General features: G+C 35.1%; 2 protein-coding genes across 2 annotated transcripts; one reads left to right on the forward strand and one right to left on the reverse strand.

Annotated features, from left to right (window-relative positions):
• The first annotated feature begins 1974 nt into the window (after positions 1-1974).
• Positions 1975-7330, forward strand: CD69 (CD69 molecule). The gene is made up of 5 exons (XM_012813770.2): positions 1975-2119; positions 4999-5121; positions 5576-5775; positions 6130-6233; positions 6902-7330. The coding sequence occupies exons 1-5, from the start codon at positions 2053-2055 to the stop codon at positions 7011-7013; spliced, it is 606 nt and encodes a 201-aa protein (XP_012669224.2). The 5' UTR covers positions 1975-2052; the 3' UTR covers positions 7014-7330.
• Positions 7331-11385: 4055 nt separating this feature from the next.
• Positions 11386-12672, reverse strand: LOC111722637 (60S ribosomal protein L26-like). Its single transcript, XM_023508961.1, has 3 exons — positions 12485-12672; positions 11904-11980; positions 11386-11528 (listed from the first exon to the last, which is right to left on the reverse strand). Exons 1-3 carry the CDS (start codon positions 12670-12672, stop codon positions 11386-11388), a joined length of 408 nt encoding a protein of 135 aa, XP_023364729.1.
• Positions 12673-17269: the final 4597 nt, after the last annotated feature.

Here is a 17269-nt window from a genome sequence, read left to right on the forward strand (position 1 = left end):
TTCTACTATTCCTCTGAATATCAACCTTAACGTTAGTCATTCATCAGCAGCATTCAAGTGTATACTTGCTATCCAGTGGCTGTCTGTAGTCGTATATTTCTCAACCATACAATCCGAAAAACCATCACAAATATCACCTTATACTTTGGAACTTTAAAATTTTAGACATATTTTTTATTACTTGTTCACTCATTCAATGAGTATACATTGGATATGCACTAGGTCCCTGTTACTTATGGCAGGAGTTAGAGACAGAAGGGACAGGTCAAAGTCCTTGCCCCCAAGCAGCTAACAGTGTAATAATGGAAGCAGATAATAAACAATGACATGATATCAGATATTGATAGCCATATAATGACAGATAAAGGCACGCACAGGCATAGGAGGTGAAGTTCTATTTTACATATAATGGCAGGTAAAAATCTCTCTGAGTAGGTGACAGTTGAACCATGTGAATTAAATTAAATGGAGAACTAGATGTGCAGGTAAACGGAGGGAGAACCTTTTAGAGAAAATGTAAAGGCCCTGTAGTGGCAGTGTGCTCGGCATTATTGTGGAACAGCAAAGAAATTACTGTCAGAGAGGGCAGAGACTAATAGGAATAACAGTAGGAGAAGTAGCCAGAGACCACTTTATTACATAGAGTCTTCCCAACTCGAAGAAGGTCTTTGAGTTCTATTGTACTTTTGATAGGAAGCCTTGAGGTTGAGGGAGGAAGACTTGAACGTCTCATCAGAGTGATGTGACTTAATTATAAGACAAGCTGATATGTGAAAAAAGTACCAAGAAAATTGAACAATAGACTGAAAGTGAAGAGAGCCTTTAGGAACGATATGTATCTCTTCATGTGTTATCTAAGAATTCATCTCATGATCCAACTAACTTCTATAGATGACAATTTCCAACCACCTCAAGCATATCATCACCATCGCCAAGGCTTTATTCTGAAAACAAAATGATTTTACTTTAAAGAAGTGATATTAATGATAAAATGTTTGGCACCAGAATTATTAACCAGAGTGGCATTTTGATCCCCCCCTTAAATCACCGTACATAAGCATTATGTATTTATTTTGTCTGGACCATAATAACTTACTTGGATGAGGTTGATACCATGGCAATATATTTTCTAGAGTAATCGACTCCAAATGTCTGAAGCCTCAGAGGCATCTGAACAGCAGAACCTAGAGAATCAGGGAAAAATAGAAGATGTTACTGAGGTGAAATAAAAGCAGTCTAAATGACAGAAAAATCAGATAAGAAAATTAGCAGGAAATAAATAAAACAGGTGATTTAAAATAAATAATTTTAGAACAGAGCGAGGAAGTTCCAGACCACAAACTTTCTATTTCCTGGATTAAAGCAATTACTTACTAGATGGTACCTTAAAAGAACTAGTGCCCAGGGACGAAGTGAATAACATACTTCTAAAAGTCAATTCATAGCTTCATAAGCAAATTCCTTCCAGGCTGGAAAGAGATCCATGAGAACAGAAATCCCAAAATTCTTATTCAACAATAAATTCTCTGGCCCCAAACAGTGTCAGGCACATAGCTGGTGGTCAATAAATTTAAGAATAAATGAGCAGCTGGGATTGCAGAAAAAAAATGTTACATACTTTCAAATTATTCTCATCTCAAAGATAGGAATCCTTAACTTTTAATTCTCTTTACTTAGATACTCTCTTTTAAACTATTTATGTTTTTAAAAAACTTTAGGACAGATGATTCTGGGGAAGTCCCACTTGCCTCTTCATGCTACACCTACAGCGGTGAGAAGGGACATTTCAGACAGCAGGGAAAACCCATATATCGCCACAACACACAGTGCATTGTCTGGGCCAGTGGAGCATAAATTAAAGAGAACTGACAGAGTTGAGCAAGTAGGAGGTAAAAGGAAGGGGGTGGGGACACCATAACGGAATATAAACGCTGAGATGCCTCAGAGACCAGAGACTGAACAGGAGCTCCAGCAAAGACTTTCGCTGTAGACTGATTTGACTTGAGAATCTTGTCTCAAGAATTCCCTAACCAGGGAATCTTGACAATTAAGATGAATTCTGAAAATGGTTTCGTAACCGAGAACAGCAGCTCTGTGCATCTGGAGAGAGGACAAAACGGTAAGTTAGATCTGATGTGTTTTATCTCTCTATATGACACATATTGGTAGTTGGAGAAGATATACTGTTAATCTCTCTCTGTATGATACATAACGATAGTTAGGGAAGAAAATGAGAGTTTGTTGTTTAGAGACGTTGGATAGGTTAAGGGAAGAGGTAAATACCTCTTTATTGATAAGAAAATAGGATACTTGAGATGACAGGAAGCTACAAAGGCAATTTCAGATTTTTAACAATCTTTTTCTTTATTTTATTTTACATCATTTCAAGTTTTAGATTTAACTAGGCAATTTTCTATCCTAGCCCAGTTGTCCTCTATCATTTTTCCATGTCTACCTGTACATACTCCAGAAAGTGTTGCTTCTCTTTATGAAAAATTCCACATAAGCAATTTTGCATGTGTAATATGGCCTTTCCTGGTCTTTTTGGTCTGCTTTCTGCTTACCTCATCTTGTGTTCTCACGACAGCATCCTCCAGTAGAAATGTGCAGGTTTCCAGTCTTTGAGACACTAGCTATATAAGCAACTTGACATTGACAGTTCAGTGTTCAATGGTAATTTATTAGAAGAATGTCACAAAAAATTTCTTGAACGTACTATCTGCTTTAGTATCTTTATGGGACTCATTTTCTCCACTTCACCTTTCTCTTTTACCTTTCCAATTTCTGGTTTCACATTTTACTTGGGCCAAACATTTTTCTTCCTTTTCTTTGCTTTCCACCAAAATATGATCAGGTTATAAATTTTTCTCTCTTCTATTTGTTTATTTTATCCACATATCTATTCTAATTTCCCATTCCCATTTTCCCTGTTGTTTTTCTATACCATGTTTCTGGAAAGTTTTCTTAATTTTTTTTCATTTGTTCTTCTTCCATTTTAATTAGTGAGGTACCTTAAAGCACTGGCACTTTGGAATTAAAGTTTAACTTGTAAGCAAGAGCTAGCCAGCAAGAAAGGGCTGTGTTAGAAATAACAGAGCCATAACGATCGCTGAGGAAGAGATTTTTCTCTGTGTGTCTACTACATTGGTTTACTTTAGAAAAATATCAGTTATCTCTGACAAATCCATTTTTTATTTAAGGACATAAAATTAAATGTGAATTAACAAATGCAAGGCATGCATTACATAACCTGGTGAGCCTTCATTTTATGGCCTCGTTAAGCTGCCAAAAAAAAAAAAAAAGGCTGATAATAATAAAACTACTCAATAAAGAGCATAGTTGAAAGAAGAAGAACCTAAGCAGAGATGCTTAACTTTTCCTAAGACCTTCCAATCTTCTGTTAAATGTCTAATTCATTAGTATGAACAAGACAGACATCACCCCTGGGTGATTCGGTAGGTGGTAGATAGGTGGATTTATTTTCGATTTCTACCTTGATTGACAGGACCTGTAATCAGAGTGACAGTTCACTGTTGGGGGAAATATTTTGTCACCTAGGTGATAAATAAAACTGTTAGTAACAGACTTCACAAAGTGGAATAAAGTAACATCTGATAGTCATCTCGGTAACTTACCCACTGAATGAGGAGCAAGGGGCTTGGTAGTGTGGGGAGGCTCTGGAGCCTGAGTGATCTGGACATGTTAGAACTTGCTGAGGAGCCACAGCCATTGTCACATCGCATCTTAGCAGAATGATTGACTGTCACATGGTGAGAAGTGAAACTAGACAGAGCTCCGAACTGGCTGCCCTACCTACCAAAGGCTGCTTCCGGAGATAACTGTACAGGAGTGAGAAGAGGGGTATTTGCTCTGAGACACTGAGAGAAATAGAACTAGAGGAGTGGAGTAAGTCTTCCTTTACAAAATCTCAGTGCAAATCCATGCTGGGAAAAAGAACTCCCAGTTGAAGTAAAATTTGACGCTGATTTTACTATGAAAAAGCCAACATGTCTTTGTGCAGTTTAACTTTACAGAAATGTCTCATGGGAAAAAAAGAACACCTTTCAAGATATGTCTTATGTAGTCATCCTTTTATTTACAAAAATCATCCATGCTTCTTGTGGGGCTGCATTTTGAGAATCCTAATAGCTTATCCTGCAAAAATGAAATCTAAAATTGGAGTCACAAAATTCCCTTCTCTCTTTTCTCAATTATTTACTTATATTCTATAACAGATATTCTTCTAGTTTTTTTTTTTTTTTTGTAACTGGAAGTCATTGTGGACATCATGTTTCTATTCTAAATCCTCCCACACAAATATTTCTTATTTGTCAAAAAAATCCTTTTACTTTGTTTCACCATTATACAGAATGGTAAATGAAAAGAATCAGCTTCGACTGTTGTTTGTTTGATAATATTGTTGTATTTCCTCTATTATTTCAAGTGCACTTGGAAAATTATTTTACTTTTTCATTTTTAACCGTCTTAGTTTTAGATATTTGTATTTCTATTCAGTATTTTACTTTATTATATTATCCACTTTTATCCCATTCACATTTCTCCTAAATAGCAGCTACAAAGAGGTTAAGGGATTGTGCCTAGGATGCTCTTTTTATGTGTCTTCTAGGGTAATAGGGTGTTTAGTAAATGCTCTTATGGTGATTAAATCAATAAAATGATAGAACTTTCACAACTAAGTGCATGTATATATGTATGTATATATATATAGGTACTAAGTGCTTATATTGGGAAGATATTTTATGATCTTAGTATTATGTTTGAATGGTTTCACTTCTAGCCAAGAGGAAACTATCTGAATTCACTTAAAATTTCTGGAAAATTAACACAGAAATTTCATATAAGGAGATAGGGAAACACACTACTTTTTAAAGTGTAAACACCTCAAAAGAACATATTATTAATACATTTTTCTATACAAATGTCCCTACCGTACTTTTGCAGTTTGCCTGAATTCATCATGGACTTTCTCCCTTACAGATAATGCCCCCAGTGTCCATTTTCAAACACATCATGAAGGGTCCCTGGGAGTTCCTATCCCGTGTGCCGTCATGAGCGTGGTCTTCATCACCATTTTAGTCATTACTCTCATTGCCTTATCAGGTGGGTCTGTACTTCATACATTGTTTCAAAGCCTCCTAGCCTTAAGTATTCATGCCTAACTAAAATGAATTTTGGCTTCACCTAGTTAATCATAAATTCTATATCTTCAAGTTTTTCCATCTCTGCATTCAGATTAAAAACCTTGGAGTTTATAATGCACTTTACTCTTTCTAGTTGAAAAGACAATTTTCAGGACTTTTAAAATTTTTTCTGTCACTTTCTCATGTTATGGTCAAAGGGGCACCCCATTATCTTCATATTCCGTACCATGACGATTAGGCACAATGAAATATCAGATAAGGTGGGAACAGCTTCTTCTGACTATTCTCCTTGTTGACTTTCAACCTTCACCTTATCACCATCAAGCACAGCACAGCATTACTGCGTCCGTTTTTCATGCTATGAGTATTTGGTTTATTTTGTTACTAAAACAAAACTATTTTTCTGTTGACAGTGGGCCAGTACAATTGTCCAGGCCAATATGAGCTGGGAATGCCATTGGACAGCCCTGTTTCTTTGTGCTCAGCTGACTGGGTTGGCTACCAGGGCAAATGCTACCTTTTTTCTGCTAAAACAGAGAACTGGATGTCAGCCTACATGGCTTGTAACAAACATGGTGCTACTCTTGCTGTCATCGATTCTGAAAAGGATATGGTAAGATTCAAAAACAGTTTCATGAAATATTATTGTTTTATTTTAGATAGCTCCTGTGTGGTTTCCTTCTGTTTCTAAGTGAAAACACTGTGCCTGCCTCACGTGTAGGAAAACTTAGTGACAGAGAAACACATCAGTCTGAGATCAAAATGAGAGTTTGATTCAGTGTTCTAAATTTGATTTGATGACTTAGCTTCACAGACCAGAAATACAAATGAGCTTGTCTTATATAGAACTGAAAAATACTCAGATGTGCTATCATGCCTCAGATTGCAGCTTTTGAGATAAAAGAATTATTATGATACATACCCAGAAGGTTGTTTAACCTAACAACTCATTGGTGCTTACTTTAAGATCTTCCTAAAACGATATGCTGGTGGAAATGAACACTGGATTGGACTGAGATATGAAGCTAACCAGACATGGAAATGGTCAAATGGCAGAGAATTTAGCAACTGGTAGGTCTCCAGAAGTCTCTCTTTCCTCCCCAAGAAAACAATTTTCCTTTCAAAGCACTGTTAGGTCTGAGCAGAGTCCTAACAATCTATTTTGAATGCTTATATGCTTTGGAATTCTTTAAAGACAGGCTTTTTAAATTAGCTTTTTTTCTTTAGCCACTTAGAAATCATACAATAAATGCTTCTAGTACTTTTTTTTCCCTCAGAACATTCTTGTGTGAATAATACTCAGTTTGGAGATATTTTAGGAATAGTTATGATAGTGCAATAAACCCAGCATTTCCAATGTCCTATCTATGTCTTACTGATGAGATAGCTGTTGAAAATAATTCCCTCCTAGCCTTTCTCAGTTATCATCCCCAGGAAAATAAGAAGCAATATTTTCAATGCCTAATTATGAGTTTCTATGGACCTGAGAGAAATATGCTCCAGAATCAAAGATACAGATTCGATTTTCCTTACCCATAGTTCAACTGTATTTTAAAGTTTAAAGAATTCTTATCCATCATCTACAGATTAGTCTCCAGTTATTTGACTGGCAGACTTGCCTTCTACTTCCTACTAAGAAAATAGAAACAGAGGTTACCACTACCACAAAGTTTATTCTCATGTAACCGAATGGAAATCATGACATGAAAGTAATTCCAAGTTTCTTTTTTGTTTGGCAGGTTCAACTTTGCAAAATCTGAGAACTGTGCTTTTCTGAACAGCACAGAGGTCAGCAGCACAGACTGTGAAAAGGAATTACACTGGATATGTAGCAAGCCCTCCCCAAAATGAGGAAATGTACTTACTTAGAGACTACTAGGGCACGGAACTAAAGGAAATCTGTATCAGTGGATGATGCTCCGTGGTCAGAAGTTTTCCACACAGACTTTGTGGTAAAGCTTTGTTATTATCTTGGAAATCTTCTTCAAAGAGGACTGTGGAAAAAAGGGAGAGGAATTCCAGGAAAACTTGCATTGTGGACTCTTCCTGCCACAAGCTAAAAACATCGCAGATTGACTAATATTCAGGCCCAAGAATAGAAGAACAAGGATGAAAACTTTCAGATGCACTTTATATGTATTTTTGAAATTCAGAAATGGTAAAATAACCAGATGTAGAGTTATTATTTATTGTTGAATGACTACCAACAATAAGTAGCCTTCAATTCAAGCATTTGCACTATATGAAGGAGTTAGACTTCAGTGGTACTAAAAACTGCACGCAAACAAGGGCAATTGTGACTGCTAACATAGATATCCAGTCAAAATGAATTTTTAAAACACAGGGAGCATTTATAAGTGGATAAATGTTTATGAAACTAAACTTGTATAATATCTTTCTCTTTTTGGAAAAATTTGCCAAGTTACTTTGTCTTTTTTTTCCTACCCCCAAAATGAGAGGATCTTTTTTTTTTTTTTTTTACATGCTGAATTGTAGACTGGTCTTTTTCAATGGTACATATTTCTTTGCCTTTTAAACCTTCTATACAGTGTCTTATAGAGAAAAAACAAAAGCAAAGAATATGAAGGATATTCGTAAAACAGACAAAAAGTGCTCAAAAAGGTGCAATATGTGACGTGGCAAATCTCTATCAGAAAATATTCTGTATTGTTCAAACTTGGAATATTAGTTTTATCTGATAGTAAGTTTGGAACTTTCCTAATCAACTCTAATATGTGCAATATGTCATTTTAAGTATTTTTATGTGCAATAATTGTGTCTATTTGTATTTTTTACTTGGTACATTTATAAGCTGATTTTTATGTCTGAAAATAAAAGTAGAATGAATACAATGGTTTCCACGAAGTGTTCATTCCTTAAGATATAGCAAAAATTATATGCCATATTAGAAAGCAGAAACAGAATGCTATGACCTTTTTAAAAATAAATCCCAACTATGGTAAAACCTTAGTTTCACAACATGGTTTGTACATTCCATATCCTCTTTCCTGCATACAGCAGATAGTAATAATTAGTCATCACAACCTATTCTTTGAAAGCATCTTGTGCAATGCTGAAGTGCTCTATACATTTTAGTTATTTACATAAAATGATTCACTAAATAGAAATGATCTTCATGGAGTATTTCAATCAGGAACAAACTTGATTACCTTTAAAATTGTCTTATAAATGTATCTAGCAATATTCTCTTTGTCTGGAAGTTGGAAATGTGTGATATGTATGGTATTTTTAAATCATCAGCAGCATGGTGTATAGGAAAGGAATTTGGATTTTAGTTCTGCTTAGTGAAAAATAAAATACATGTTTCCTAACTTCTGTAGTCCTCAGTTCTCACAGCTATAAAATGAAACAAATGGCCTCCTACCTGTAATATTCTGCCAACAATGATAACAATCTACTCCCAACTCATGGCAGAAAACAATGTCTTGTGATTCGTGTACTGTATACACATATACGCGGAAATTGGAGCTGTTGGGTCATCAATACCAGGTGGCCTGATTTTCATCTCTGCCACTGACTGCCTGACTCACTATTATATTAGAATCAGTTCAAAATTTAGTTAAAATCAGTTAGAAATTAAAGGAGGTAGTATATGAAAACAAACACAATACCTGAGTCATAGTAAACTTCAGAAATCAACTAAATGTTGACAATGATTCTTGTAAATGGAAACACAATGTCATCAAGTTTCCAGTATTGGTATGAAGCAGCATTTCTATCACTTCTACATAACATACCTTATTTATGTTTATTTTTCAAAATTATTGTTTTATTTTTGAGGCAGAATCTCACTCTGTTGCCCCAGGCTAGAGTGCCAGGGTGTCAGTCTAGATCACAGCAACCTCAAACTCCTGCTTCTGCCTCCGCCTCCTAGTATCTGGGACACCAGGCACGCATCACCACACCCGGCTTAATTTTTTCTATTTTTGGTAGAGATGGGATCTCTCTCAAACTTCTGAGCTCAAAGGGCTGGGACGACAGTTGTCATGCCTGGCCTGAATATAATTTTGTCAAAATTATTTCACAAGTGATTATTGAGCATTTATGACTATGGTGGGCTAGACTTAAAATACTGAGCAATTTGGCCTGGTGACTGGCCTTACAGAATTTATACTCTATATGTAAAACAAACAATAAACTAAATATTTAAAACATAGTATGATGAGGCCATGATAGTGTTACTGGAATTTCTCCCTCAGTAGGTACTTGGTCTTGGGGGTTGGAGGAATAAACCCATGGACCACAGATCAGTGATAAGACAGGATTTTTATTAGACAGAAGGGAATACAGATGGAGTAAAAAGCACCAGAGCTTCTGACAAAAGGGTAGACCTAAGTTGGCAGTCTCTCACATGGGCCCTTTGCCTAGAGGTATATATTCCATTTTTGGCCAGGACCTGGTAGGTGGGAAAACATCTTTTCAAAGTTAATGAGTGTATTAACAAATGAATGTCTTGCTAAAGCCCAGAGGGTGTGGCCTAGAAAAGGTAGCCTGTCTGTGCCTGAAAAGGGGGGTCTGATTTCTGAGCTCACCTTGGCCAACAGAATGGAGGAATCCTGTATCTATAGGAACAATGTAAGTTACTATGGAAGCATACTACAGGTATACTATACTATCTGTCCCTGTATTCAAACTTTTAGCTAATTTTCAAAATGTGAAATCTGTTGGCTCCATTCACCTTGGATAATTCCATTAAAATGTGCTGAAAAGAAATATCAGTTAAGTATGTTTTATTATTTTCCAATAGAATTTTGATTTCTTCCTCTAGAAAAGGAATACTTCACATGCTTTTTTCAGAGAATTATAAGGATTCTATATTATTTCAGAAAGAATAAAATGCCATTGAAATGTTAGATAATATAGTCAGTATTCAACTATTCAAAAACTGTATAATGCTAATATAGATATGGCCTTTTAAAGGTTCTTCTCAATTTTTATAATTTTAATAAAATTTCCATACATAAAATATACTATCACTGAAATTAAAATACAATGATTACCTAGGGAAAATGTTGATAAATATATGACCAGAAAGATGTAAATTAGTGTAGTTTAAACTTTGGAAAGTAGTTTGGCCATAGTTCAGTGATTCACGCCTTTCATCTGAGGCAGCAACTTTCAGAACGAGAGAAGATTTTAAAGGAACAATCTTGTACATGTAAGACATAACCACAAAAATGTTTATTGAAGGGATATTTTTAGTAGTGAAAAAGTAAGCCCAAGGTCAAAGATTTAGTTAAAATATTAAATATGATTCTCCTGCATGATGAAATGGTATGCCAATGTTAAAAATAATGAAGAACATTCATGCATATGAGAAAAATTCAAAATGCTGCCAGTTGAAAACTGTATGATATGATTGCAACCTGTTTAATATTCAATGCATAAAACATGTTTTGCATTTACATATGCTGAAAGAAAGGACAGTTACTAAAACAAACACCCTGGTTTTCCTTGAGTAGTAGGAACATAAGCAAAATTTATTTTCTTCTCTGTTTCTCTGTAATTTCAAAATTTTCTATAATGGTTATTTCAATTTTAAGAAAAACCATTTTCTTTCAAAAACACAAATATAGAATTTCTAAAGGTAATATTTTTATCATTTAAAAATAATATTTACACATATAAAAAATTGGTTTGCTTCCAGAGCTGTATTAGGCTTGAAGTACTACACACACAGGCTGCAGTGCCATCTAGTGGCCCAATAAAACCACTTCACTTTTTTTCAAGTACCTCATGGTCAAAGGACATGAAAAATAATTTATTGGTGGCTATAGTTAATAATGTATTATGTTTTAACATAACTAAGTAAATTTAAAATATTTTCACTATGAAAAACAGTAACGTTTTATTTATATGGATATGTTAATTACCTTGATTTAATCATTCAATATTATATACATATGTTATAACTTTATATTATACCTCATAAATATATACAATTAAAATTTTCAATTTACAATTAATTTTTAAATATATTTCTTGGCTATGTTTTTCAGTCAGGGGGCCTGAATGTGTGCAGATTATAATTCTTGATTTCCTCAGTTCCTCATTCTCAGGTTCATGCATGGAACATGAGGCAGTCACCATTCTCTCAACATTTTTTTTTATTTTAGCAGTTTTTAACAAAAGTTGTATATAAGATTATTTTATTCCTGCATCTTCTCAATTGTTTTTTCCTTGTCCTTGCCCTTTTCCTTTCCTATTTAGCAAGATTTGTCTCTCTGTTCAATTTGCAGTCTTTGTCCAGTTTAAGCCTAGTAATAACCACCTTGCTGGGGTGAATACCCATGTGGACAGTTGTGCCATTGTTGAAGGAAGAAGAGGCCCAATGGAGAGAAAGAGCTCCCAAACACCATGTTTATACGAGGAAGGGCTTTATTTCAGCCAGTGGAGCAAATGGCATCCAAGAATTCAAAATGGCCTCACTCCCCAATTGGCTTGGTCTTTCCCTTTTTTATCTCCAGTCAAAAACTTTCCAACCCACAGATACCTTTCTCATTGGTCAGTTTGAATCAAGTGGGAGAAGCTGTTTCAGCCCCCACAGAACTACAGGATTTCACAGAAGTGGAAATTTCCAGGTTCTAGGAAGTTAAGTCTACAAGTTCCTAAGAGCTGAGTCACCATGGAGGACCCTGCAGGTGTATCCTTGGGGTCTCCTTGAGAAGACCTCTGTTCTCCTAGACCTCATCCTTCCTGGGTATTCTCTCTCACCATCACCCTTTTCCCACTGTACCTGCTCAATGTAGATGACGAATGTCTTCCTGTAAACCTGGACTACTTTGCCAGTGTAGAAGCTAAGGAAATTTCACACCAAAATATGATTCCTTGGTATGAAGAATATTTTGAATTAAAGGCCATTCATGGATCAGAAAGCACTTGAAGAGAGAGGTCTTTCTTCTTTCTACATAAAACCTGAGAAACCTGATTGGGAATCAAAAGGGGCTGCTAACTTTCTTATTACATGCTAATAGACCTGGCCCAAAGTCATTTGAAGCCTGAGACCTGTCTCTCAGGTTAACCTACAAATCTGTTTCCACCCATCTATACACAACCCCCCTAGCAAACACTTGCTGCACATATACTTTCCACATTCTCCCTCCCCTCCTTCCAAAAGGCATCTATAAAGGTCTCTGTTCATCACTGGGACTTTGAATAATCATTCTTATGGTTTCCCTCCCAGTGTATAGTATTTGGAAATAAACCTTTCTTTTACAATCTACCATAATTGTGAGTTAGTCTTTCAGTGAACCAACCAAGGGAAAAAAGAAGATTTCACTATGATCCCTACACCAATCTACCGACCTTTACAATGCCTCCAGACAACCTGAACTTCATCATCCTTTTGGATTGGCATGGATTGAACATTATACTTCTGTCTCAGCTCTTTAGAAACAGGGGAAAACATAATCATACTGCAAATGTGGGAAGGTGCATTGAAATATCTTTTCTTGTTTTGGTCAGAAGTCATAAAGGGATTGAACTTCATTTTGGCCGCTGCCTTTCAGTGATGGCCACAAAAGGGAAGAGAGTTACATGCTGCTTCTGGGTCTGTACACTTAGGAGAGATCACCTCAACATTTTTTAATAATAATTATAAAAGAAATGACTTAACCATTGAAGAAAATCCTGATAATGCCTTACCCCCCCATATTTCTCAATATTTTTATGCTAAGTATAAAATGTAATTCAATGCATGTAAAGTAGTCTGTATATGCTAAAGCTGTATTCTGATAAGCCAGTATTTCAAACTTATGGTCAACTTTGTGGATGAGTTTCATCCATGTGAGTAGGTGCAGCTGTAGTTAATTACTTTTCATTATTATATAGTATTTCTTTGTATGAATGGATAAGATTGATAAACATTTGGGTCACTTCCTGTTTTTTACTACTTTAAATAATGCTGCTATTATTGATTTTCTTAAACCTTTCTTTGGGGATATGTATCTACTAATTTCTGTTGACCATATACCTTCATCCTATGGTGTGAATATGTTCAATCCACATGGCTTACATCAATTTACAAGACCACTAGCAATAGATGGTTTTTTATAGTTTCACCTACTTTACCAAAATTTGATAATTCAGTCTTTGTATTTATAGTTATTTTGGTGGGTATATAAAGGCATCTAATTGTAGTTCTAACTTTTTGAATTTCTTTCCTCTATTGAGGTTGAGGACCTTTTCATTTGTTTATTATTAACTTAGATATTACTTTTTTGTGTTGTGTTTTTTCAAGTCTTGCACATTCTTCTCTTCAGTGTATTATTGACCTGTTGGGTAGATACATGATGTGTACATATTAGATATATACATATTAGATATATACATGATGTGTACATCTTAGATATATACATGTATTAAAATATGTAATATATATAATGGAGAGAGAGACAGCCCTTTATCAATATGCGTGTTACTATAGTTTCCATCTGCAGCTTGACTTGTCATTCTATTCATGGTGTCTTGAGAAAAAGAACTCCCTAATTTTAAGGTGATTTAGTTAATTGATTTTTATAATGTCATACCTTATCTTTTAAAGATCATGCTCTTTTGGTATTTTCTTTCTAGAAGCATTTGTTTTATGGTTCATTCACACTAGGATGTATTATGCACCTGGAATTAATTTGTGTGTACAATGTAATGATGAATCAAACTCTACTTTTTCTCAAATGTCTTGGTGACTGTCCACTGATCTATAAAACCACCATTGTCAGAAATCAAGTCTCCATATGTGCATGGTCAATTATTAGACTTTATATTCTGTTTCATTGATGTGCTTGTATATCCTTCTACCAACTTACATTGTCTTAATTATTGTCACTTGATAATAAAATGTGACATTTGGTAAAGTACATTTTCCCATTTTGCTACTGTTTTTAAAATGTTCCAGTTATTCTTGAATTTTTTTTTATTTAAATTTCAGAATCATCTTTGCAATTTTCACAAAAAAAATGCTAGGAATTTAATTGAGATTATAATAAATCAATGTGGCAAATTGAAGGAAATTGACATGTTTATTGAGTTTTTAATCCCTGCCCATGATTTAACATTCCTTTATATAAGTCTTCTTTAATTTCTTTCTATAAATGTTTGACAGATTTGAGGTAGACATTTTTACATCTATCTATTTAAATTTATTCCTACACATATTACCTATAAATGGCATCTGTGGCAGGCAGAACTTCCCCCCAAAGATATACACAACCCTGGAAAATGTGGAAATTTACACATGTAATCAATGTTATAAACATTCAGAGAGACAAACATAGAGAGATTATCTTGGATTGTTTGGGTGGACACAATCTAATCACATGAGCCTTAAAATTCTGTTTCTGGAGTTAAATGCAACAAAAGAAGTCAGAGAGATTTAAAACATGAGAAGAACTGTATGCACCATTCCTGGGAGGTGGAGGAGATGGCATGATAAGGAATGCTGTTGGTCTTAAGAACCTGAGAAGTCAGCAAAGAAAGAAGACCTCAGCACTACATTCAAATAAACGGATTGTGGCAATGACCTGAATAAACTGAGAAGCAGAGTCTCCAGAGCCTCCAGAAAAGAGCATGAACTTGGATTTTGACTATGTATGACACTAAGCGGAGGACTGACTGAGTCACACTGTGCCAGGACTTCTGAGCCATGGAAACATAATAAATGGGTGCTGGTTTGAGCTGTTAAATTTGTGGTAATTTCTTATGGCAGAAACTGAAAACTAATACAATATGTTCTTAAAATTTTACTTTCAGTTGTTTCTGATAAACAGAAATACGGTTGATTTTTTATACTGAATTTATATCTTGCCGCCTTCTAAGCTCATTTATTAATTCTGATAATTTGTCTATAGATTTTCTTGGATTTTCTATAAACAGAATCATACTTACGGCTAATGTGTACTTTTTTTTTCTTTCAAATCTTTATAACTTAAAAACATATCGCTTTTTCCAAAACCAACAGTAACAATGTTAAATAGAAGTATAATGGTGAAAACCTTGTCTGGCTCCCAGTGTCCAAGAGAAAGTTTCCAACATTTTACCGTTAACCATGGTGTTTATGCTGGTTTTGTTTGCTTGTTTAGGTTCTTAGTTGTTTTATGACATTATAAAAATTGATTAACACATTATTGGACTAGAAAAGATTTCTCTTTCTCCAGTGATCTCAATTTTAATTAGCAGTAGCTGACACCTGTAATACTCACACTCTGGGGGGCCAAGGCAGGTGGATTGCTTGAACTTGAGAGCAGCCTGAGCAAGAGTGAAACCCTGTCTCTACCAAAAAATATACAAACCGAGGCAAGAGGATCGCTTGAGCCCAAGAGTTTCAGGTTGCTGTGAGCTATGATGACATGACAGTACTTGTCTCAGGGTGACAGAACAAGACTCTGTCTCAAAAAAAAAAATGACTTTTAGTTCTAGAGTTACTATTTTCTGCCTTTCCCCATTTCAGCCCAAATTCTAATATTTGCATTTTATTTCTATCAGGTCATTTAAAACATGTTATTATTCAAAATACAATTAAACTATATTGTTATACATATTTTAAACAACATAGAACATGGTAAATTTAAGAAATGATTTAATATTTAAATATCTACAGTTGACCCTTGAACAATGTGGGTTTTAACTGCTTAGATCCTGGTATACCCGGATTGAAAAAACAGTATTTGCAGTATATAAAACCCATGAGAAACAGAGTGTCAACTTTCAGGTAGGTAGTTCTACAGGATTTGTGTACACATGGATTTTGGTATATTCAGGGGTCCTGGAACTAATGCCCTACATATACCCAGAAACCTAAATCTAATTTTTAGATGTATAACCTAAATCTAATTTTTAAAATAATATTTGAGCACACTTACTATAAAGTCTATATCTGATATTGAATTTTCTGGTGCCCTTGACTTATTTAACCAACTGCCTACTATTTCTATTTATTTCTTTTCAGGTTGTCTTATCTCTTCCTTTGTCCAATTTTTTTGTTATTGTTGAGTGCTGAATTTTGTCTTGAAAAAAATACTGTAGTAATTCTCTGAAAACTAGAATAATGTTAATCTTAATATTCTCTTAGCAGGCTTGGTGCCTGTAGCTCAAGTGGCTAGGGCGCCAGCCACATACACTGGAGCTGGCGGATTCGAATCTAGCAGGGGCCTGCCAAACAACAATGACAACTACAACCAAAAAACAGCTGGATGCTGTGGCAGGTGCCTGTTGTCTCAGCTACTTGGGAGGCTGAGACAAGCGAATTGCTTAAGTCCAAGGGTTTGAGGTTGTTGTGAGCTGTGATGCTATAGCACTCTACCCAGAGGGACAACTTGAGACTCTGTCTCAAAAAAAAAAAAAAAATTCTCTTAGCTGGACTGAACTTTATACAAACATTTTCCTGTCTACAGGCCCTTGACTTTTCATTTATTTTTGGAAACTTGTAATTACGAGTTCTGTTTCTCTGTCCCTTTGAATATAAATCTCCCAGCCTCTTTCTAGTTTTACAACCTAGGAATCTCTTTTACAAGAACATGGGAGCCATCCTGCTAAAATGTAACCATCAGGAAAGACAGTGTCCTTATTTCCCAGATTCTTTGGAAGCATAGGAAGCTAACTTTCAGAGGCACTAGTTAACAAATACAGATGGCCTAATTATATGAACTAAATTCCCCCAACATTCTCTGTTTTTTTCTCACCAGCTCACTTCAATATATAAAAGTCTTCCATCTCAGCAGAGTTGAGTTGAATTCCTCCCCCCTACTGTAATAGCTTTAAAAAACCCCCTTCTTGACTGCTTATTTTGTCTATCAATTTGGTCAATTTTTCTTTGACCAAAGCTACCTGCAGAAAAAAATTTAAATGTACTTCTAATGATTTATCACAGTCACTAGCAATTTAGTATCACTTCCCTTTAATCTCTGTGATAGAAAGGATCTGAATTTGAGCTTCATCACCTTCAAGGGTCAGTCTACTCTTAGTATTCTTAGATCAGTTTTCCCCCTAGGGAAGTGTTTTTCTGTCTGAATGAAATAATTTTTTCTCTAAAAGGATATTTAGCAAGGTCTATACATATTTTTGGTTGTTTGACTTAGTGGTGGGTTAGTGGG

The sequence above is a fragment of the Otolemur garnettii genome, unplaced genomic scaffold, assembly GCF_000181295.1.
Source record: "Otolemur garnettii isolate 467f Iridium unplaced genomic scaffold, OtoGar3 scaffold00299, whole genome shotgun sequence".
Lineage (NCBI taxonomy): Eukaryota > Metazoa > Chordata > Mammalia > Primates > Galagidae > Otolemur > Otolemur garnettii.